General features: G+C 44.7%; 1 protein-coding gene across 1 annotated transcript in view; it reads right to left on the reverse strand.

Moving 5' to 3' along the window:
- The window catches only part of LOC126187578 (discoidin domain-containing receptor tyrosine kinase B-like), a 435,420-nt gene that overhangs the window by 11,304 nt on the left and 408,017 nt on the right, over positions 1–16,099 (reverse strand). The window contains exons 15-16 of the mRNA XM_049928745.1: positions 11,036–11,128; positions 9,737–9,878 (exon numbers count right to left, since the gene is read on the reverse strand). Coding sequence (XP_049784702.1) covers positions 9,737–9,878; positions 11,036–11,128 — 235 coding nt within the window. The remainder of the gene's footprint in view (positions 1–9,736; positions 9,879–11,035; positions 11,129–16,099) is intronic.

Genomic DNA, 16,099 nt, shown 5'->3' on the forward strand with positions numbered 1-16,099 from the left:
TTGTGCATTCCGATGGGATGGGACAATTCCAGCAGGACACGTCCAGGAATGCCACAGATGGGCTCGAGAAACATTCTTCTGAATTTAAACACTTCCGCTGACCACCAGACTCCCCAGACACGAACATTATTGAGTAATCTGTGGTGCCTTGCAACGTGCAGTTCATAAGCCATCTCCACTCATCTACATCTACATCTACATTTATACTCCGCAAGCAACCCAACGGTGTGTGGCGGAGGGCACTTTACGTGCCACTGTCATTATCTCCCTTTCCTGTTCCAGTCGCGTATGGTTCGCGGGAAGAACGACTGTCTGAAAGCCTCTGTGCGCGCTCTAATCTCTCTAATTTTACATTCGTGATCTCCTCGGGAGGTATAAGTAGGGGGAAGCAATATATTCGATACCTCATCCAGAAACGCACCCTCTCGAAACCTGGCGAGCAAGCTACACCGCGATGCAGAGCGCCTCTCTTGCAGGGTCTGCCACTTGAGTTTGTTAAACATCTCCGTAACGCTATCACGGTTACCAAATAACCCTGTGACGAAACGCGCTGCTCTTCTTTGGATCTTCTCTATCTCCTCCGTCAACCCGATCTGGTACGGATCCCACACTGATGAGCAATACTCAAGTATAGGTCGAACGAGTGTTTTGTAAGCCACCTCCTTTGTTGATGGACTACATTTTCTAAGGACTCTCCCAATGAATCTCAACCTGGTACCCGCCTTACCAACAATTAATTTTATATGATCATTCCACTTCAAATCGTTCCGCACGCATACTCCCAGATATTTTACAGAAGTAACTGCTACCAGTGTTTGTTCCGCTATCATATAATCATACAATAAAGGATCCTTCTTTCTATGTATTCGCAATACATTACATTTGTCTATGTTAAGGGTCAGTTGCCACTCCCTGCACCAAGTCCCTATCCGCTGCAGATCTTCCTGCATTTCGCTACAATTTTCTAATGCTGCAATTTCTCTGTATACTACAGCATCATCCGCGAAAAGCCGCATGGAACTTCCGACACTATCTACTAGGTCATTTATATATATTGTGAAAAGCAATGGTCCCATAACACTCCCCTGTGGCACGCCAGAGGTTACTTTAACGTCTGTAGATGTCTCTCCATTGAGAACAACATGCTGCGTTCTGTTTGCTAAAAACTCTTCAATCCAGCCACACAGCTGGTCTGATATTCCGTAGGCTCTTACTTTGTTTATCAGGCGACAGTGCGGAACTGTATCGAACGCCTTCCGGAAGTCAAGGAAAATGGCATCTACCTGGGAGCCTGTATCTAATATTTTCTGGGTCTCATGAACAAATAAAGCGAGTTGGGTTTCACACGATCGCTGTTTCCGGAATCCATGTTGATTCCTACATAGTAGATTCTGAGTTTCCAAAAACGACATGATACTCGAGCATAAGACATGTTCTAAAATTCTACAACAGATCGACGTCAGAGAGATAGGTCTATAGTTTTGCGCATCTGCTCGACGACCCTTCTTGAAGACTGGGACTACCTGTGCTCTTTTCCAATCATTTGGAACCTTCTGTTCCTCTAGAGACTTGCGGTACACGGCTGTTAGAAGGGGGGCAAGTTCTTTCGCGTACTCATAGTCTTACGAATTTATGGACAGCCCTGTAGCATTCATGGTGTCAATTCCCTCCAGCACTACTTCCGACATTTAGTCGAGTCCACGCCACGTCGTGTTGCGGCATTTCTGCGTGTTCGCTGAGAGCCCTACACGATTTTAGGCAGGTGTACCAGTTTCTTTAGGTCTTCAGTGCATTATGGCGGCAGTAGAATCCTTCTGCAGTCCGCTTCAAATGCCGATTCCCTAACTTCTCTCAATCGTGGTCCACAAAAAGAACATCATCCTTCCTCCATAGATTCCGACTTGGGTTCACGAGGCATCTCCGTTATATTCGCGTGTTGATCGAACCTAGCAGTGAGAAATCTAGCTGCCTGCCTCTGAATTGCTTCGATATCTTTCTTTAGCCCGACCTTGCGGGGACACCTAAGACTCGATCAGTAGCCACGAATGGTTCGCGCTAGTGTTCTAAAGGCGGTCTCCTTAAGTGGTGAACGACACTTTCCTAAAATTCTCCCAATAAACCGAAGTCAGTCATTCGCCTTCATAACACCGTCCTTAATTGCCTGTTCCATTTCATACCGCTACCTGTAATAGCAAAATACACTGTATAAACCATGTGTCCAAGAAACGCAAATAGTTCTCTTTGCTGACAACGCAGATATTATAATCTCCAGTAATGAGGAAAGTTAAACACTTCTAAAAAAATTTCTTGAGAATGTATAACCGGTCACTAAAAATGCATTGTCACTAAATTAGGTAAAACACAGTATACGCAATAAATTATTGCATAAAGCCTGTCCATAACATTAGAAGCAATACATGAAGGTAAGTGAATAGCTGAAACAGATTTTTCATACATGTGAACTTGTCTGCATCATGCATTACATCGCTGGACAGTTTTGTCCTGTGGCCATTTCCAAATGCAACTGAGTTAGTGAAACGTGTGTCGTATTTAAACCGATGCAACTGCTTTTAAGTCAAAGGTGACATTTAATATAGGCGGTTACCGATCTTGATCGTTATCAGATGTATCACGATCTTTTGATCCCTAGTTACGCTCTACCACTTCAGTGTTGTCATCGTGAATGCCTGCCTAGGCAGTGAAATCCTCTTTTATGTTCTCTGCCAGATAAATTCGTATCCACCATATTTCGTGTGGTCCGTTCCTATTAATCATCAATTCCCTGAATATTTCATTCACATTTGATTATGGAAATCGTCTCTTGGTAATTGCAACGCCTTGCAGGTAAATTACGAGGGCATACAATTTTCGTGAGGTAAATTCAGTATCTGATTATCAGGGGTCTGTGGAAGTCCGAATTGAAACCACTGCAGGAAATTATCAATATGAGGCTTCGAGACTTTTCTAGGTAGTGACTATAGTAACCGTCAGCGCCATAAGCCCCCGTAAGAGTGTCTTCTGATACACTGATGCCGTCAGCATCACTGAATGATACGTTTTTGTTTCTGAACACTTGAATCATTTTCTATCAGAGGTACAAGTTTTTCTATTCATCTTCCAGTTATTTAAAGATGGGTGTAGCGTCTGGGACCGAGCACCTTGTCAACGGCGAAGCTGGTCAGCTGTTGGTGCGCTACTGCCGCGAGAATGTATAGAATGTGCTTCTAGGCGACCACGCCTCGTCATAGGATCAGAGAACGCGAAGTTCGGAAGCTTTCCCATGCTGCACAGTAGGATAGGCGGCCATCCGTTGGGGATCTCAGGAGATAGTACAACGGTGGTGCAGGAAACGCGGCTAGTAGCACCGCTGAGTGCACATTGTTGAATGTGCGGCTTCGCAGCAGACGACCTCAATGTGTTCCTTGCTGACTCAACGACTTCGTCAATTACGATAACGGTGGACACGGCATCATCGAGATGGGACCGTCGAGCAATAGAAACGTGTAACTGGGTAAAATGAATCCTCGTAAAATGAGGCAATGGTCGTGTTCGGATACACCGCCTGGTATTATAATGTGGGGAACATTCACCTCGGCTTCCATAGGAGCCGTGCTAGTAATCTAGGGAAATTCGAGTTCCGCAGACTACGTGAATATTATTGCATACTAACTGCATCCGTTCATGCTTGGCGTCTTCCCTGACGGCGGTGGAAGCTCCCAGCAACGTGTGTCAAAATGCCAGAATCATGCTACAGTGGTCCGTGGACCACGACGGTGAATTTGGTCTAATACACCAAATAAGCATGACCTAAATTGGATGCAAAACATCTGGGAGCTATCGGGCGCTAGCTCCACGCAGGGGATTTGCTTTACGTGTGCGTAAACATCTGATGCCACATGCCTCATGAAACATACCAAGGACTTCTCCAAATCCTGTCACGCAGAATCGCTGTTGTACTGCGTTCCAAAGGACGACCAAAACGCTATTAAACTGGCAGTTATAATGTTTTGTCTTATCTGTGTGTATGTACCTGTACATATAACGCATACTGTGGTGGAATCAGGCATGATACATATTAGGAACCCTTCGACGCCCGTGGCTGTCGATCACTTCATTTATAAAGAAATCATAGCTCCGTTTAAACCGATTTCTACGTGAGCGGTATGTGTTGTTTGTTGTGGTCATCAGTCCAGAGATTGGCTTGATGCAGCTCTCCATGCTAATCTATCCTGTGCAAGCTTCTTCATCTCCCAGTACCTACTGCAACCTACATCCTTCTGAATATGCTTAGTGTATTCATCTCCTTAACCCTCCACGCTGCCCTCCAATACTAAATTGCCTCAGAACATGTCCTACCAACCGATCCCTTCTTCTAGTCAAGAGCAGTATGTTTAGTGTTCCAAAACGATCTTTACAACCTTGATCATGTATATTTTAGAAAAGACTGTAGACATGTGTGGCTTGCGGCATAATTTCGACGCACATTTGACGTTAGTTTTTTATTTTCTCTTTTTGCTCTTGCCTTTTTTCACACGACTATCATGTCCGACCGTCGGACACTGGTATACGATGTTCAAGGCATCCGGAAGTGTCACGAACAGGACGAGATCTGAGCTTCCGTATACAAGTGATGCAGATATGGAACGGATGAAACAGTCATTTATCCAGAGTCCAACCAAATGAAGCCCCGAAGTGTCTCGCCGTTTACAGCTACAATTATACGCTGCGCACAGATTGCTGCACAAGAGACTGACGCTTCAAGCCTACAAGATGCAGCTGCGTCATTTACTTTAACCTGATGACAGGCCGAAGTGCAAGACATTTGCAGTTGAGATTCTGAGTTGCATTGGCGATGACCCGGACTGTACGAAAACGATGATGTTTACGGACGAAGCTAGCTTTCGTCAGAGCAGCTATTGTACACGTTAATGAAGACGTGGTAGGTCAGACTGGAATATTTCTTATGTTGTCTGCATGCTATAAATGACGCACACAGTTAAAGTCTGTGAAACGGTACTAACACTTTAGTTGTGAGTGAACATTATGCATTAAACTGTACTTTCTGCATACTCCCTTTCACAAATGTACGTGATTAACGTTGTACAGTTCATTTTGGAACACCTGCACTTTGTGAATTGCAGCTTTCCCTTGATATAAACGGAACAACTTTGATGTTAAAAAACACGGATTCATTATTTATATAAAGTTACTAACGTAGTACCCGGCACAGCCCAGGTATTTCTATATTCTAAACTTCTCTTAGTTCATCTCCTCAACCCCCTCTCCCTGTACAATTCCTCCATGACCCCCCCCCCTCTCCCCTCCTAGTCTCCTTCCATCTCCTTCTAACATTATCTCTGTCCATGTCGTCCTTCATTCTTCTCTGTGATCATTTGATCCTCCCTCCTGTCTGTCCATCCTCCCCTCCCTTCTTTGCCCATCTACCCTCTTCTCTCTCTACGTTACCATACCACCCCAATAGGTGGCTGGAGGTTCTTATGCCCACATTATTTCTTCCCAGATCGTAAATAACGTTTGAACCAAATGTGGTTAAAACCGTTCGTGGCATTTAGTATGAGCATTTAACGCATAGCTTTGCACCTGTACGCACATGTCACATATATCTGCTATATATTTAAAATATTTCACACGAATTTGTGCACGCATGTCACCTAACGTCGATTTAGAGTAGGGTTTTGCAACATATACTGTATTCGAACATTATGAAGTACCTCGAAGAAAACGGTTTATTAACACATAGCACGGTTTCAGAAAATATCGTTCTTGTGAAACACAACTAGCTCTTTATACTCATGAAGTAAAATGTGCTATCGACAGGGGATGTCAAATTGATTTCGACACCGTTCCTCACAAGCGTCTTCTAACCAAACTGCGTGCCTACGGAGTATCACCTCAGTTGTGCTACTGGATTTGTGATTTCCTGTCAGAAAGGTGACAGTTCGTAGTAATACATGGAAAGTCATGGAGTAAAACAGAAATAATATCCTGCGTTTCCCAAGGAGGTGTTATAGGCCCTCTATTGTTCTTGATCTATATTAACGACATAGGAGACAATCTGAGTAGGCGTCTTAGATTGTTTGCAGATGATGCTGTCATTTACCGTCTTGTAAAGTCATCAGATGATCAAAACGACTTGCAAAATAATTTAGATAAGATAACTGTATGGTGCGAAAAGTGTCACTTGACCCTGATTAAGGAAAAGTCTGAGGTTATTCACATGAGTACTAAAAGAAATCAGCTAAATATCGATTACGCGATAAGTCACACAAATCTGAAGGCTGTAAATTCAACTAAATATTTAGGGATTACAATTGCAAATAACCTAAATTGGAACGATCACATAGATAATATTGTGGGTAGACTACCATTCATTGGCAGAACACTTAGAAGGTACAACAGGTCTACTAAAGAGACTGCTTACACCACGCTTGTCCGCCCTGGTCTGGACTACTTCTGTGCGGATTGGGATCCTCATCAGGTGGGACTGACGGATGACATCGGAAAAGTACAAAGAAGGTCAGCTCGTTTTGTATTATGGCGAAACAGGGGAGATAGTGTCACAGACATGATACGTGAATTGGAGTTGCAATCATTAAAACAAAGACGTTTTGCGTTGAGACGGGATCTTCTCATGAAATTTCAATCACCAGTTTTCTCCTCCGATTGCGAAAACATTCTGTTGGCACCCACCTACATAGGGAGAAATGATCATCACGATAAAATAAGAAAAAGATCTGGGCTCGCACAGAAAAGTTCAAGTGCTCGTTTTTCCCGCGTGCCGTTCGAGAATGGAACGGTAGAGAGACGGCTTGAAGGTGGTTCACTGAACCCTCTGCGAGGCACTGTATTGTGAATAGCAGAGTAATCACGCAGATGTAGATGTGTATCTCTAGCCAATTTCGCATTGCACTTTCATTCTCACGTAGCTCTGTGACGGCGTTCCTCCTGACGTTGACGTCGCTTCTGCTGAGCTACGTGGCGTACTGGAACGATATAATTTTTCTGGGACATCCAGTGGTATATGTGCGTCCTGTCTGCGAAATGTGATGGACAAAGAAGTAGTAAATTAAAATGCCATGTAAGATGCAGATGTTCTTTAGCCATTTCAGTGCTCATGACCGCACATCTTCTGATCTGTCTCCTACAATGATATAATTTTTCTGGTACAGTTAGTGATCTATATGAATAGTGTCTGCAAAATGTTCCACGAATACAGTGAGCAGTAAAGAAGAAATTAAAATGTCATGATGCATGCAGCAGTTTTACTGAACGAAGAGCGAAAATAGAGTAAGCGATAAACTTTTTCCTTCCATGTGGGCTGTCAGCGAGAGAAAGTTTCGTAAAGATTTGAAATTATATGTAAAACTTGTTGCAAGTACTAAGTACTCTTATTCTCAAATACCAGATGAATAAAGTAAGGGTATTCGCGTGTCGTGAACCACGCTACATTCCACCTTTGATAGGTAGATAGTTCTTATACATACAGAGATTCTTTCGAGACACTGATATGTGTGTCACGTTTCGTTGAAATCGATTCCGTGGTTTAGGAGAAGATGTGGAATATACATACGTATGTAAAACGTACATTAGTTTTTTATAATATGTATGGATTTATAATAGTATTTTCATTAATTTTGTAATATTTATTTAAAAACAGGTGCAAAGTTTTTTACATACTTTCGTAAGCAGCTGCACAAATGTGTAGACTCTTTATTTACAACTACAGTATCTCTGTTGTTCTACCACGCACATGGTCGGTAGAGCTGTTACTCTGGTGCGTCTTGTGTAATTGGTTGTAAGAAAGAGATACGTTTCCGCATCGCAGAGAGTTGTAATTCTGTGAAAGGACGGAGTTGTAAATCTTGTCAAAGTACGGAGGTGGCTTACTACTATCGAAAATAGAGAAAACAAAAACATATATGGACTATTATTATTTACTAGCAGGACCTTCCTCTATAATCCAAATTGTACTGCGTAGGTAATTCCTTCGAACTGACACAACCTGCGCCAACAGTTACACTTCGAAGAAGACAACGAAGCCAACATACACAGCAATTAAGTACATACACTCCTGGAAATGGAAAAAAGAACACATTGACACCGGTGTGTCAGACCCACCATACTTGCTCCGGACACTGCGAGAGGGCTGTACAAGCAATGATCACACGCACGGCACAGTGGACACACCAGGAACCGCGGTGTTGGCCGTCGAATGGCGCTAGCTGCGCAGCATTTGTGCACCGCCGCCGTCAGTGTCAGCCAGTTTGCCGTGGCATACGGAGCTCCATCGCAGTCTTTAACACTGGTAGCATGCCGCGACAGCGTGGACGTGAACCGTATGTGCAGTTGACGGACTTTGAGCGAGGGCGTATAGTGGGCATGCGGGAGGCCGGGTGGACGTACCGCCGAATTGCTCAACACGTGGGGCGTGAGGTCTCCACAGTACATCGATGTTGTCGCCAGTGGTCGGCGGAAGGTGCACGTGCCCGTCGACCTGGGACCGGACCGCAGCGACGCACGGATGCACGCCAAGACCGTAGGATCCTACGCAGTGCCGTAGGGGACCGCACCGCCACTTCCCAGCAAATTAGGGACACTGTTGCTCCTGGGGTATCGGCGAGGAGCATTCGCAACCGTCTCCATGAAGCTGGGCTACGGTCCCGCACACCGTTAGGCCGTCTTCCGCTCACGCCCCAACATCGTGCAGCCCGCCTCCAGTGGTGTCGCGACAGGCGTGAATGGAGGGACGAATGGAGACGTGTCGTCTTCAGCGATGAGAGCCGCTTCTGCCTTGGTGCCAATGATGGTCGTATGCGTGTTTGGCGCCGTGCAGGTGAGCGCCACAATCAGGACTGCATACGACCGAGGCACACAGGGCCAACACCCGGCATCATGGTGTGGGGAGCGATCTCCTACACTGGCCGTACACCACCGGTGATCGTCGAGGGGACACTGAATAGTGCACGGTACATCCAAACCGTCATCGAACCCATCGTTCTACCATTCCTAGACCGGCAAGGGAACTTGCTGTTCCAACAGGACAATGCACGTCCGCATGTATCCCGTGCCACCCAACGTGCTCTAGAAGGTGTAAGTCAACTACCCTGGCCAGCAAGATCTCCGGATCTGTCCCCCATTGAGCATGTTTGGGACTGGATGAAGCGTCGTCTCACGCGGTCTGCACGTCCAGCACGAACGCTGGTCCAACTGAGGCGCCAGGTGGAAATGGCATGGCAAGCCGTTCCACAGGACTACATCCAGCATCTCTACGATCGTCTCCATGGGAGAATAGCAGCCTGCATTGCTGCGAAAGGTGGATATACACTGTACTAGTGCCGACATTGTGCATGCTCTGTTGCCTGTGTCTATGTGCCTGTGGTTCTGTCAGTGTAATCATGTGATGTATCTGACCCCAGGAATGTGTCAATAAAGTTTCCCCTTCCTGGGACAATGAATTCACGGTGTTCTTATTTCAATTTCCAGGAGTGTATTTTATAATTTATCAGTGTGGGAGAGATTACATTCAGTTTTACCGAAAATGACGAAACTCTGCAAAGTTGATACGCCCTTGGAGATACAATTCCTATTGAAAGAGAGTATTACAGTACCTACAAGACGATTTCCATGTACTGAGTGCGGCCTATCGAACTGGCGCAGCTGGGCGACCCGCAGTTAACAGTGTCAACGTAAAGCGATGAACTTGGTAAGGACTCACCTGGAGCACCGACTCCCACGCCATCCACCGCACCGGCAGCCCCGTCACGCCGTCCACCTTGCAGTAGTCGGCCTCGTAGAGTTCGTTGTGTGTCCCGAAGTCGCAGACCTTCACCTGGTAGCCCTCGCCGACCAAGCAGTTCCTGCACATCCAGTCGACACGACAATGACAAACCATACAATTGTGTAACAGTCATCATTACGTTTGCTTTAGAGTGAAAAACACGACTTGAGTTGGAGAACTATAGCCAGTACAGGTTTGGTCGAAAATGATCGCCGATAACGCTCTAAATGCTTGCATCAAGGCGCAACTGCGAATCGCATACTATCATGTACCACCACGTACGGGGTGACAATTATTGAGCTATATGAAGAAAAACGTAAATTAGTTACAAATTACGGTGTGCACACTCTTTATTGAACGTGTAAACGTCACTACAGATTTTCGGATTTAGGTTATGACACGTTCGACTTGCCCGCCATCATTGACGATGATGTGCCGCAGACGAATAGCGAAATTATGCATGATTCGCTGAAATAATGGAACATCGATGCTGTCTGTCACCTCCTGAATGGTTGTTTTCAGCTTAGCGTCGTTAATACAGCTCCACACAAATTAGTCGCATGTGTTCGGATCGGGATAATATGGCGACCGATCGAGGCCCATGCCAGTGGCCTCTGGGTACCCCAGAGCCAGAATGCGGTCCCCAAAGTGCTCCTCCAGGACATCAAACACTCTCCTGCTTCGATTGGGTCGACCTCCGTCTTGCATGAACCACATCTCTGTGGAAATCAGGATCACTTTGGATAATGGGAATGAAATCATCTTCCAAAACCTTCCGTTCGGTAGTCACCATGCATGCCATCAAGGACTATCGCACCGATTATTCCGTGGCTGGACACTGCACACCACACAGTCAACCGTTGAGCGTGAAGACTCTTCTCGATCTCGAAATGCAGATTGTCAGTTCCCCAAAAGCGTCAATGCTGCTTACTGACGAACCCATCCAAATGCAAGTGGGCCTTGTCGCTAAACCAAGCTACAATGCGCATACTAATTCGCATGATGTCCCGCGTCCAACCGTGAAGTTTGAACATCATAACGCAAACCGTTCAGAAGTTATGATGATTTTATTTCATATAGTTCTGTAGTTGTCACCCTGTACTATTGGTGTCTGTTGCTTTATTAACTTTCATGAACTACTACTGTTAGGTTTCTTATCACAGAACATTCTAGTATCAATCAAACTCTCACGAACACCACAGGCGTTAGTAACTTGCAAATAATATAGATTTTTACCTTGTGGCAAGATCTCTGTGAACGAAGTTCAGCGTTTCGAGGTATCGCATTCCAGATGCTATTTGGCAGGCCATATACAGCAAACAGTTAAAGCTGAAACAGAAAAAATCAGTGTTTACTACTGCAACGGCCTCACTAATCGTGGCTCTGGCTCTGAGCACTATGGGACTTAACATCTTAGGTCATCAGTCCCCTAGAACTTAGAACTAGTTAAACCTAACTAACCTAAGGACATCACACACATCCATGCCCGAGGCAGGATTCGAACCTGCGACCGTAGCAGTCCCGCGTCACTAATCGTCACAGAACCTTATTCACTACATAATAATACAAACTACCAAGCATAAAATTACATTAAAACAGCAAAAGATTGTGTCGCTTCGATTTTCGCCTTAAATGCTGAATAATTTTCCAGGAGGAATCAAGGCTTAATATAAAGGCTGCACTGACGCAGCCTTGTAAGAAACTAGTTGACTTGTTATAACTCCCGTCTAAGCCGTTATTCCTAGTAGGAATATCGTCCTGAAACAAGTTTTCCATTGGAAAATCCTGAACATGATTAACTACTCCAAATGACGATAAAAAAAGATAGGCAGATTACAGTTTCGTCAACGACAAGTTATTTTCAGGCGAACTAGACCTGCCTTGATCGATGTACGACAAGCACCAACCACGCTGATTCAGGATGACAGGGCAGATATGTGAATCCCGCTGGTCTCGTACCGTATTCCAATGTGTTAGCACTACTACACACCGCTCAATACACCAACAGCAAATAAAATAAATCAGTACCTAAAAGTGCGTCTTTGGTTTCGTTTAACAGTACGTATACTGTATAATACAACTGCGGTGTTTAGAAACGAGCTTTTGAAATACAAGTGTGAAATGTTAAAGACACCCTTCGTGAATTCGGCTTCTTCATAATTTTCGTTACTTTGGTGATGGGAAATGCTCAACAAGGAGCTAGGGATTACCGAAATATCGTGTCTCAGGAAGGCGGCCGGCACAGGAAGTAAAGAAGACGATCTACTGTCGCTCTACACAAGAACGGTCATACGAGACTATGTGTAAGTTTCTTTTACGTATGCATTGCGTTAAAATGAAGAAAGTTGATAATTTATTTGAATTTGTGATCCACAATGGAGTTCAAACTGTGGTCTTTCGTCATCTGCGACCTATATGGAAGCGCAGCTCACAGCTTCAGTTACATATTCAAAAGGCCAATTCTGTTTTTCCCCTTTCCTAACTTCGCAAGTACCGGGTGGTTATAATTAAAGTGCAGGTACTTACAGAGCTCCAGAGTGGCCTGTATTCTAATGCGTTAGTGTGGAGCCGATTTACGCTGGAAAAAAATTAGTTCCAATTTTGGCCACCTGTTGCAAATTTGGCGTCATGAATGCAATAAAGAACGTATAGATATGTTTCCATGTTTCACGTATTAGGAACGAGACGAGACGATAACGAGAGAATCCAAGCACCGCGCCGCCTAGCTGCGGCAGCAGTAGACAGCGTCATAAAAAGGCGACAGCAGTGACTTATGAACTGTATTGTGTTGCTTGCATTGAAATTGTACACACCGAAGGATATTGATTATTTGTATGTCGCCATTTGCTTGCGACACGTCTTTGTGAACGCGCAAAGTTAAGTATTGTCAATTTAACTTACTGTAATAAACTCCATTAATATGTTTTCCTTGACTTTTTTTCTAGTGATCCGAGGAAACAGCTTCCTAGGCACTATATATTAGACGAGTGTGCAGGATACAAGAAAGTGTCTCCAAGCAGCGTACCTTTGGAAATAAAGTAAGGAAGTGTAAATCATTCACGAAGGAGATTGCTTACAAAATTCCACTCCCATGCGTAAAAGAGCTTCAAACGTGTGATTACTTTCTAAATGGGTTAATGCGTCAAATGACGTTAAGCATGTACAAACTTTATTATAGAAGACGCAATATACTAAATATGTTGGTTTTATTAGTTTCGTATTAATTACGCACAGAACGATGAAAAAGTAAAACTGCATTAGTATTTTGTGGCTAATTTGCACTCCATTTTAAGGTAAGCTAGTTTTGCACGTATCTAATTTTTCATGCAACTGAATATGACGTCATATCTCCTGAACTATGTGCCATACAATAACACAATTTTGCAGATACATACAGTGGCGTATGTCCTAATAGAGTTAACAGTGTAAGTAGGCTGTTTAGGTTTTCCTATAGGTAACGCCACGTAGCGCTCTGTATAAAACACACGCCCGGGTTCCTGGGTTCGATTCCCTGCGGGGTCAGGGATTTTCTCTGCCTCGTGATGGCTGGGTGTTATGTGATGTCCTTAGGTTAGTTAGGTTTAAGTAGTTCTAAGTTCTAGGGGACTGATGACCTAAGATGTTAAGTCCCATAGTGCTCAGAGCCATTTTTTTGTATGAAAAATCACTGGCTGTGCTGTGTGCAGTCTGAGGGTAGTTTGCATTGTTGTCTGTCATTGTAGTGGTGGGCAGCTGGATGAGAGCAGCGCTTAGCGTTGCACAGTTGGAGGTGAGCCGCCAGCAGTGGTGGATGTGGGGAGAGAGATGGCGGAATTTTGAAATTTGTCAGACTGGATGTCATGAACTGCTATATATATTATGACTTTTGATTACTATTAAGGTAAATACATTGTTTGTTCTCTATTAAAATCTTTCATTTGCTAACTATGCCTATTAGTAGTTAGTGCCTTCAGTAGTTTGAATCTTTTATTTAGCTGGCAGTAGTGGCGCTCGCTGTATTGCAGTAGTTCGAGTAACGAAGATTTTTGGTGAGGTAAGTGATTTGTGAAAGGTATAGGTTAATGTTAGTGAGGGCCATTCTTTTGTAGGGATTATTGAAAGTCAGATTGCGTTGCGCTAAAAATATTGTGTGTCAGTTTAAGCACAGTCTTGTATAATTGTTCTAAGGGGACGTTTCAATAGTAAGGAAGTGATGAATTAAAACACCGTGGCTGATGCGTAAGTTTAATTGTGTCATCAGCGAAAATGTAGTAAGCGATGTACTTTTTCCTTTAATTACTTGTATGAGGTGTCAGCGAGAAAAAGTTTCTACAAGTTTTGATATGTGTGCTCTCATTCTCACGTACTAGATGAATATAGTTAGGGTAATTTGGGCGCCGTGCGTTTCATTGCTTGAAGACATAAAAACAATATCTACCTGCAACGCCTCATCATGTTAAACATCAATGTACTATTATATAGCTTAATGAGTAGATTATGAGATAATTTTAAATTCGTTCCATAATTATATGAAATACTGCAAATTAAATTTATGTTGCTCACGGTAGCGATAAGATAGAGAATATGTATTGGACTTGGGCCGCGCGAGATTAGCCGAGCGGTCTGGGGCGCTGCAGTCATAGTCTGTACGGCTCGTCCCGGCGGAAGTTCGAGTTCTCCCTCGGGCACGGGTGTGTGTGTTTGTCCTTAGGATAATTTAGGTTAGGTAGGGTGTAAGCTTAGGGACTGATGACCTTAGCAGTTAAGTCCCATAAGATTTCACACACATTTGAACATTTTTTTGAACTGGACTTGGGTGACCGTTTTAGCCTTGTAGTGATGCACCCCATCTAAATCAAATGGCTCTGAGCACTATGGGACTTGACTTCTGAGGTCATCAGTCCCCTAGACCTCAGAACTACTTAAACCTAACTAACCTAAGGACATCACACACATCCATGCCCGAGGCAGGATTCAAACCTGCGAACGTAGCGGTCTCGCGGTTCCAGACTGTAGCGCCTAGAACCGCACGGCCACTCCGGCCGGCCCGCGCAGGTGTCTTCTCCATCGTCATCAGGAGTTAAAATCACTGACTGCTAGGGATGGCATGGTGTTCTGCTTACACAGACGCAATGGTAGCGTCTGGAAACTTCCAGAGAGAGCAGGCGTGAAGCATGAGTGGAAGGTAAGTTGGGCAGCCCTTAGCAGCTGCGTTCCGTCGCGGGAACCAGTGAACATGAAGCGGCAGTTTCAAATGTGGCGCCGGACCCTCGCGCCAGCCGACGTCACTCGGTCCCGCGGCAGGCTGCAGTTGCCACGAGCTGCCCAACTTACCGTCCACACCCGAGTCAAAAAATGGTTCAAATGGCTCTGAGCACTATGGGACTCAACATCTTAGGTCATAAGTCCCCTAGAACTTAGAACTACTTAAACCTAACTAACCTAAGGACATCACACACACCCATGCCCGAGGCAGGATTCGAACCTGCGACCGTAGCAGTCCTGCGGTTCCGGACTGCAGCGCCAGAACCGCTAGACCACCGCGGCTGGCCACCCGAGTCGCTCCGTCCTCGTTGGACGGCTCCAGACTCTGCTACTGCATCAACATAATCAGAACACCATGCCAGCTCCGACAGTGATCGTAACTCCTGATGACGATGGCGTCAATAGCTATCTAAAGCTCAACTGCTGTATTCGAAGCGACGCTGTTCTTAAATTATGAGGACTTTATTCAAGCAAGCCACGGCGAAAGATCCCGATGTGAGTATAAGAGAATCTGTGACAGCAAGTGGGCCAGGACAGCTCAGTCAGTTCGAGCGTGGGCTAGTCACATGAGTAACAGATCAGGGACATTCAGAGTTTCTGAAGTTGATCTGATAGTGAGGTGGAAACGCGAAGGAACTACCATAGTTAAACACACACCTGGGAGACTTCATGTACTGACTCAATAGAGAACATCGAGCTTTTGAGACGGTGGTTGTAAAAAACTCGCATGAAACCAGCAAAATGAATCTACGGTGATTTCTCAAGTGCTATCAGAAATCAACCTAGCAAGACTGTATGTACAGAGTTAATAAGAGTAGTATACAATGGTCGAGCAGCTCTCCAGAAGGCAAACATATCTGAAGTCAATACTTAGCGATGTTTCTGGTGGCCGTGTGGCGATCCAATGGACAGATTTGATTTTTGCGAGTGCCCTGAGAAAGTTAGTGCAGTCGTGTGTAGTGCCAAAAGTAAAGTACAGAGAATATGGTGTTACGGTAAGAGGACTATGAGCGCATTTTACAGTACTGTGTAAATCGATATCTCCTCTGCCGTTCT

Source organism: Schistocerca cancellata, chromosome 5 (assembly GCF_023864275.1).
Source record: "Schistocerca cancellata isolate TAMUIC-IGC-003103 chromosome 5, iqSchCanc2.1, whole genome shotgun sequence".
In the NCBI taxonomy this organism is placed as follows: domain Eukaryota; kingdom Metazoa; phylum Arthropoda; class Insecta; order Orthoptera; family Acrididae; genus Schistocerca; species Schistocerca cancellata.